Source organism: Pterocles gutturalis, unplaced genomic scaffold (assembly GCF_000699245.1).
Source record: "Pterocles gutturalis isolate BGI_N339 unplaced genomic scaffold, ASM69924v1 scaffold25374, whole genome shotgun sequence".
In the NCBI taxonomy this organism is placed as follows: domain Eukaryota; kingdom Metazoa; phylum Chordata; class Aves; order Pterocliformes; family Pteroclidae; genus Pterocles; species Pterocles gutturalis.
In genome coordinates, this window is record NW_010128900.1 from 3,514 (window position 1) to 11,486 (window position 7,973).

Here is a 7,973-nt window from a genome sequence, read left to right on the forward strand (position 1 = left end):
GGAGCCGCAGGGTCCGTGCTGGGACAGGCTGGCTGCTGCCTGCAGCCCACAGGGAGCTGGTGTGAGATGGGGCGGTGCTGGGAGCACTGGACGCTTTGGTGGCTTCACAACATCACCCAAAATTTCCACTTCCACGTTACGCTGCCTGTCAGGCACCTGCCTCCTGTCCTCCTCGTGGGAAGGGGCACCTGAGGGACCCCCACCCACAGACCCACGCGGCTGGGCGGAAGGAGGGCGGCTGTCTTATAACCCCCCTCTGCTTCCACCCACACCTGCTGACCAAGAGACTTTGTGGGACCCTCAAGATTTTCCCTTCTTGATCCACAGGGTATCCCTGACCAAGGGGAAAGGGCATATCTCCAGTTCTGAATGCAGTTGGGCCAGAAAACCTTCTTTCTGTCCATGAACCCCTTCCTCGAGGAGGAGCCCCCATGCTTTCCCCCTCCCACCCTCAGCAGGAGAGGCAGAACGTGAGCCTCCGCACCCCATTCCCACCCCATGAGCAGCTGTGTCCCTTCTCTCTGGTGACTTCCCTGCAGGATTCCAATAGCCCAGAGACTTTATCCAGGCTGCACTGAGCATCCCTGGGGCGCAGGCAGCATCCCTGGGGCGCAGGCAGCATCCCTGGCAACACACCCTGTACACAGACACACACACAGGCACACACGTGCACACTCACACTCACACGCACCGGCCGGGGAAACCAGCAGTCCGCAGGACGAGGGGGTTCGGATGGTGGGTCTCTTTGGTTGTCACCAGTAAGGGCTGGTGGCCAGGAGGATCTGCAGAGCCATGGAGAAGCAGGGCAGCTGTGCCACGCTGTAAGCCACGGACCGTGTTGGTGCCTTCAGCCCCAGGAGGTAAGCGATGGTGTGGACGATGCGCCCCACACAGAAGATGAAGAAGTGGATCCTGGCCACGGCGGGACTGGGATCCAGCAGGGAGTAGACGGCTCCGAGGAAGAGGAAGGGGAAGATGTTCTCCATGTCATTGCGGTGGGCCCTGAAAAGGGAGATAAAGTTGTTCCTTCCCACCAGGCTTCCCTGCCCTCTCCCATCCCTTCTAGACACGTATCCAGCCCGGGGTGGAGCTGGCCCTCTCCTCCGTTGGATGGGGTGGACACAGCCCCCAAAGGAGTCAGATCACGTGCAGGCATCGGTATTTCACACCCCGTGTCTGTCCCTTGGGATGCTGGGCTCCTGAAGCTCACCCTTGGTGACTGGGACACATTTGCTGCGACCAACGACAGCTTGAGGGTTAGAGCTTTTAAATAAACAGAGCAAAACAAAAACCCTGCAAGGCTGCGAAAAGCTCAGAGCTGGTGCGACGCCAGCATGGCACGGCCCCAGATGTGGCCGTTACACAACAACGAGGCGGCTTCCAGCGAAGCTCCTAGGATGGGAGGGTTCCTGGCTTTGGCCCCTCTCTGTAACGGCACCCAAAGGGGACCGGGGAGGGGTGCCCCGAGCACCCCTGCACCCCCACACCGTGCCAGCAGCTCCTGCATCATCACACCACAGTCAGCCCGGAGGGACAGCTGTGTGGCCACGCAGTGACAGTGTCACCAATGGGCCCAAACCCTGCGCCCCATCGGCACACACGCCTGGTGGGTGTCACAGCGTCACCTCCCACACCGCTACCGGAACAGGGTCCAATCGTGCCGTGAGTGCAGGCTGTGTCCCTCCTCCCCAGTGCCATCATTTAAAGGGGGGAAACCGGTCCCCAAATCAGCAGGTTGTCCTCGCCCTCACAGCGCCTCTGCCTCTCCTTTTTTTTTGTTCTCTTGGGATGCACGAGCTGCAGCACAGAGCCTCGTCCCCCTGCTTCAACGGGGGGACTCTCAGGTCATGCCCTGGTCGGTGGGGACAGATCTGGGCTGGGGAGTGACCCAGGCACAAGGCTCCATTGCCTTTTCCCCGTACGTCTGAAGGTCTGAGAGGCAGAGATGAAGCCTTGACAAGACCTGCCCTGGCTTCCCCATTCCTGTGCCGTGGGATGTCTGAATGTTCACAAAGCCAAGAGAAAATTTTAAGTGATTTCCTCCCTGAAGCAAAGGCCAAGCTGCCTGTGTCACTCTTCTACACAAGCTGAGAAGTGGCCGGGAAGTTTTAGGAGGCTCAGTCACAGCTCATGTGTGCACACAGGCTGCGATAGACCTGTCCGAAAGCTGACTTTGGAAAAGAAAGTGGGCTGTTTTAAGCCCCCTCTCCTGCCCTTGGGGTCAGGTCTATGGGCAGGAGACGTCCCCGTGTCCACCTTGGCAACAGCCCCACCAAATACACCGATTTCCTCAGGCCGAGGTTTGCCAAAAGCTTCTCCATCAGAAATTTCCAACACCAGGTGCCCAGGTTTTTGGGAGGGTGACGGCTCCCAGGCAGGATCGGTCTCTGAGCAGGGAGATGGAGCAGGAGCTGCGGGAAGGGCTCTGGGCACCCAGCTTGCCCCAACCTCCTCCATTCACTGCCATGTCCAGGGATGGGGACATGAGCAGGGGCTCTGGGTCCAGCAGCTGGTTCCCATCACCACATCACACGAAATAACCTCTGCACTGAACAACAGCCCCTACCAGCATCCCTCGCTGTCCCCTCCCTGTGCCAGACCCAGGCCAGGAACCGGCTCAGCGGGGCCATTGCACCTGAGCCGCGTTCAGCCCCGGCTTTACTGGAGCGTGAGGGGATGCACAGCCTGTTGTACCCAGAAAAGAGCATCCCCGAGGGCTTCCAGCACCCCATAACAGGCACCAGGGCAAGGGGCTTTCTCCCACCTGCTCTTTGCACCTCTCTGGGGAGCAGTCCATAGCTCAAGGGCCACATCCCCAACCAAGCAGGAGATGAACATGGCAAGGAGCCTGCTGGAAATCCCATTTCAGCTGCTCTCTGGGTGTGCTTTTGGGACAGCATGGAGGAATTGGCCGAGAAAAGGCACTAAAATAAGTCCTGCTGTTGTAGCAGCAATGCCAGGAGGACTCGGTGGGATTGAGCTGATCAGAGCCTGGACACAGAGGTGACACATTCCCTGCCAAACCCGGGAGCAACGCAGGAAGCCCTCTGCTCCTTCCAACCAGATGGTCCCTGGCCAGAGCCAGCCCCTTCCCAGACACAAGGACGAGCTGCCACCCCTGCTCACAGCCCCTTCCTTTCCCAGCCCAGGGCCCTGCTTGCCTTCCCGAGCCAGCATCACCTCTGCGGGTCCCACCACAAAACCCTCCTGCAGCCCAGGGTGATGGGTGATGGACCACAGGGATGGGCACAGTGTCAGCTGTGCTGGGAGAGGGCAGCTGCTGGAAACCCACCACCTCACCCCATCACAGCCCCGTCCAAACAAGCCCCCGAGGACTCGGAGTTTTCAGCAGTGCTGGAAGGACAAATAGAACAATGGGGAGGAGAAAGGAAAAAAGAGGAACGGAAAGGAAAAAAGAGCTGAGACGCAGCTGGGGGCCTCTCTAAGAGGCGAGGGGGAACCTCCCTCCCGGCTGCTGCCTGCTCTCCCCTGCTCTGCCCCGCGCAGACCCCGGCCATGGCTCTGTGCCCATCCAGATAACACCCGAGAAGAAAACCCAACATCATGCTTGTTCAGGGGAAACACCTTGGGTTTAATCTGTGAACAGATCAGCAAGGACTGACCCCGAGTGCTTTAACTGCACAAGTCAGATCCCAGACTTCCCCAGGTCTTTGCTGCAGCTCCAGTTATTTATTTTTATGGAAGTTTGTCTCTTCTGACTAATTGAAAGAGGATTATGATTATTATTACTAGTATTATTTTCTTTTTCCTAGCAAGGGAACAGCTCGTTTCCCCTCCTTCTCTCCCTAGAATCCCGGGGATTAGGTGGCACTTGGATATTTTTTAAAACAAATCTTGCAGGTGGCGAGAGGCGAGCAGCATGGTCCCCCACCCGCAGCAGAGCCGGTGGCTGAGGGCTCGGTGATGGCAGGGCATGGCTCCAGCCCTTCTCCTTCACGTCACCAGCCCACGCAGCCATCCAGCCCAGCGCTCGGGGCACCTCCTGGGGAAGGGGCTGAATACCTGGCACTGGCTTTGCACAATTAGGGAGAAAAATGTTATTGCCATCGTGTGCAGCCTCTTCCCAGATCCCCAGACAGGGCAGCATACAGCACTGGGACCAGTCAGACGGTTCCCAGTCATTCCCTGGCTGTACTGTCCAAGCTGTGCAGGGATCTGGGGGGTTCGGGGTCCTTTTGGAGCAGGGCTTAAGAAACCTGTGAGTGTGGGTATGGGACAAACCCTCGGGGGGTTGCAGGAGCTTCGAGGAAGGAGTCAAACTGTGTCAGACTCCAAACCTGGGTCCTTCCACATGTCCCTGCTCCAGCACACGCCATGCTGCCATTAAATATTAAACTGCCCCAGGGTACAGGGTCCTGCAGCCTGTCCCGGCAGCCAGGCATTCCACCCCTCTAGGGAATTACTTAATGAGCCCTTGTAGCTTCCCACTGCCAGGCCAGGGACCGCGATGCCAGCACCGCTGCGTACTCGCCTGCGGCACCGCTCCACGTCGGGGTCCTCACGGTAGTACTGCAGCCCCCCGTTGCGCAGCGCGTCCTCCGGGTTTGCAAACGCCTGCAAGAGAGAGTCCCCATCATAGACGTGCTTGTCACATTTTCAGGAACTTTAGAGGTAGAAGCTTTGCCCCCAGTCTTTAAGACCAGTGGGGATTTCTTCCTGCACAAGGAGACCTTTCAGCCCCATTTTCTCACCACGCTTCACAAACACACGAGTAACTGCACGTGCACGGTCCGGGGGGGATAAACCCTGCACCTCCCGATGGATTTTCCTTATCCTCTGAAAAACCCAACTCTCCCCACTGATCAGGTCCCAAACTGGAGGCTTCAAGGGAGCTCCCTCCAGATCCCAATCCCTTCTCCCAGTGAAACCCATTTAAGGGAGACTTTGCCAACCACCAGATGAGATCACCGCTGGCACAGAGCTCGCAGACACTGAATGCAGCATCCAAAAGATAACCAGGACTGGCAGATTAGTTCACCCTACCGAGAAAGAATACTCCCTGTCTGGCTTTTTGGCAGCGATACTGTGTGACTGAAACCAGCCCTGGGGAAATGGGATCCTACACTAATAAACTTACAAATAAAAATGATTTATACGAGCTCCCCACCTGTGCTCAGAAGCTGTTCCTCAGGGACCTGGTTATATGTGACAGCTTCCCTTTGCAGCCTGGAAGGGACCCTGGCACTTTCTTTAATCATGTTACAAGCCCAGACTGTTCCCATTTAGAAACAAAACGGGAGAAGCCAGATAATGATGCTACAGCACGGGAGTATCGATCTTTGCATTTTATCTGAGAGCAGAAATCTCTCCCTCCCGCTCCACTGGTACAGCTGGAAACTGCCTAAATACTTTCAAGCAGATTTTGCAGAAAGCTGAGTTTTACCACAAGTTCAATTTGGGTTGCAGGCAATACAAGGTCCAGTTACACCGTCTCCTGACAGCACCTAGAGCTCCCGGTCCTTCCTGTATTTTCCCCTGTGTCCAAGAACCATTTCCTCCAGCCATTGTTTTTATTCCCCACAACTTTCTGCTCTCCTGGAGCATTCACACAGCCAGTCAGCGTCCAAAAGCAGGAAATCTTTCTGCTACATTGCAAGAAAAAAGACCATTGCAATGATTTGTTCTTAAACCTTTTTTTTTTCCCCCTACTTTTCTTCCAGACACAGTAAATTAACTGTAAACAGTCTTTTTCCAGAAGCAGCTCACCTGCATGCCATTTTAGATCTGAAATTACTATTTAGATTAGGATTCAGAAATTATAAACAGCAAGCTACAGATGGTAGAAATAAACAAAAAGAGCCAAAGAGAAGCAAGATATTTATCTGCCGCAGCTATGAAACATGTTTTGCTTTCAACTTAAGTCAAAGAAAACTCAACTTGCTTCAGGAGAAACTTTGTTGGCCTTCACAGGAATAAAAAAAAAGAAAAAAAAAAAGAAAGAAAAACCACAGAAACCCAAGAAAAAAGCCAGAAAGGGAGAAAAAGGTAAAGAAAATTGGAACTTACCTTCTTTCTGAGTCTCACTTGTCCTGTAATGATGGCCACGACATACATTTTTAAAATCAAGATCGTGCTGTAGAAGGCAAAGGACATAAACACCGTGTTTTCCATCACTCTGGGGGAAGGTGCCACTCGGTCGCCTGCAGCGCTCACAGCCAGCCGAGATCTTGCCTTGGCTGCGGGAGGGCTCTGCGGGAGAGGGGGCAGGAACGGCCGCGTTTAATGACAACAGAAGTTACCGCTGGTTCTTCGGCGAGAGCCCACTGCCCCCCTAGACCCCTTCGGGCTGGACAGAAGTCAATGATGTGGCAGAGCTGGGGACACAGAGCAGGCTGCCCACGCTGGTCCCTGCCACCACCAGCTCCGCCGGGATGCAATGCCTCGAGCTGGGATACAGCCCCCTCGACCGTCTGGGCCACAGCAAGGCTCAGCCTGGCCACAGCTCAACCTCTTGCCTCCCTAAAGCAGCCCAGCACGGTCCCCCTGCCCCACCTCCCCCCCTGTTTGTGCCCAGAATCACCACGGGGCTGCCCAGAGCATCCCCCACCCAGCCCGGCGCTGCTCACCCCGGGCAGGAGCTGATCAGCCCAGGGGAGAAGGAGGAGTTGGGAAGAAGGTAAGGCACCTACCTCAGCTGCATCCAGCCCTGAGCTCCTGCCTTCCCTCCCTGCCCCATCCCACAGCCCACCCCTCCGTGGCAGCACTCCCAGTGCTCCCAGTCCCGCCCAGTGTGGGCTGGGCGCTCCGGAGGCAGAGCCAGCCCTCCCCTCCACAGCCACCTGCCGAGGGATGGACAGAATCAGCCCTTGCCCCCACCAGCGCCCATCACCCGGGGGTCTGGGCTGCTCCTGAACCCCCCGGCTGGGAGGGGAGCTCCCGGAGTGACCAGTCTGGAAGCAAAACCAAGCGAATCGCGGATCGCAAAGCCCCAAACCTGCAAACAGAAATAAGCACCAGCCTGCCCAGCCCCACAGACGGTTCGTCCTGGGTCTCTCCCAGACAGTGACTCAGGGCAGTTGGGTGTAATTTTCATCCTCGGTCTAGAAAGTGGGATTTGCATTTGGAGCTGGCTTTTCCCCAGCCACCAAACCCTGGTGAAGAAAGAGTGGGATCTCAGGCTCTGCAGGCAGCTGGGCTGCTCTTCCAGTGCAAACCTTTAACTCCTTCTTCCACAGCCCTGGCCCCAGCGCTGGCAGCAGGACACATCCAGTAGCACGGAGCAGAGTGGAGCTCTCCAGGTTTATTAGTGTTGAGGGGCTGGATTTGGGGCTTGGTTCTTTCACACAAAAAAAAAAAAAAAATCAGGCAAAAGGAAACTGTCAGAGATTGAGTGGAAAATAAATGCTTTGAAGATGTGAGCAGTTTTTTAATTAACTGACATGTTAGGATAAAAAAAATTGTTTAAAGTCACAAAAAAGCCCCAAAAAACAATGGAATGCAACATTTAGGCATTTACAAACCCATTTATCAAATTGGTAGTACCTCTAGGACTGGTTTTGTTCTTCAGGGCTTTTTGGCTTTTTAACTTTTTAACTGCCATTGAGCAAAACTCAGCTGTCCTTTCCAAGAGGGTCCAGAGTGACCCAAGAGGAAAATTGCGCTCAGCCCAGGACCAGGCTCTGCTCCCGTCGCTACAGACCCTGCTGCACAAGGACAGGTTTGTCCCCAGCAATGGGATGCTGGTGGCACCCTGCTTCCTGGGGAGAGGAGCCATCTTCCTGGGGTGCTGGTGTGAATTTAAGGCAGCCTCATGCTCTGGGCACAGCAGCGCTTGTCCCAGGTGATACAGAAATAATGCAAGCACAGGTCAGGGTATACGGGCAGATCCAGAAGGTCGGCTCCTGCTCGGGGAGCAAGCCAAGAAGGAAAACAGTCACTTCCCTGTCTGGGCAGCATTATTGCGCCAGCCCTGAGCAGTGACCGAGAGATGCCACAGGCCAGCCCCAGCCTCT

General features: G+C 55.6%; 1 protein-coding gene across 1 annotated transcript; it reads right to left on the minus strand.

Moving 5' to 3' along the window:
* Window positions 1–752: 752 nt before the first annotated feature.
* Window positions 753–6,138, minus strand: PTGES (prostaglandin E synthase). The gene is made up of 3 exons (XM_010079788.1): window positions 6,028–6,138; window positions 4,493–4,575; window positions 753–1,002 (listed from the first exon to the last, which is right to left on the minus strand). The coding sequence occupies exons 1-3, from the start codon at window positions 6,130–6,132 to the stop codon at window positions 753–755; spliced, it is 438 nt and encodes a 145-aa protein (XP_010078090.1). The 5' UTR covers window positions 6,133–6,138.
* Between the last annotated feature and the right edge of the window lie 1,835 nt (window positions 6,139–7,973).

Excerpts from the sequence above, each read along its gene's own strand:
- PTGES (XM_010079788.1), bottom strand. The coding sequence starts at position 6,132 with ATGGAAAACACGGTGTTTATGTCCTTTGCCTTCTACAGCACGATCTTG. Across the intron at positions 4,576-6,027 it reads AAGTGAGACTCAGAAAGAAG|GCGTTTGCAAACCCGGAGGA; the intron begins GTAAGTTCCAAT and ends TCTCTCTTGCAG. Across the intron at positions 1,003-4,492 it reads GACGTGGAGCGGTGCCGCAG|GGCCCACCGCAATGACATGG; the intron begins GCGAGTACGCAG and ends CTCCCTTTTCAG.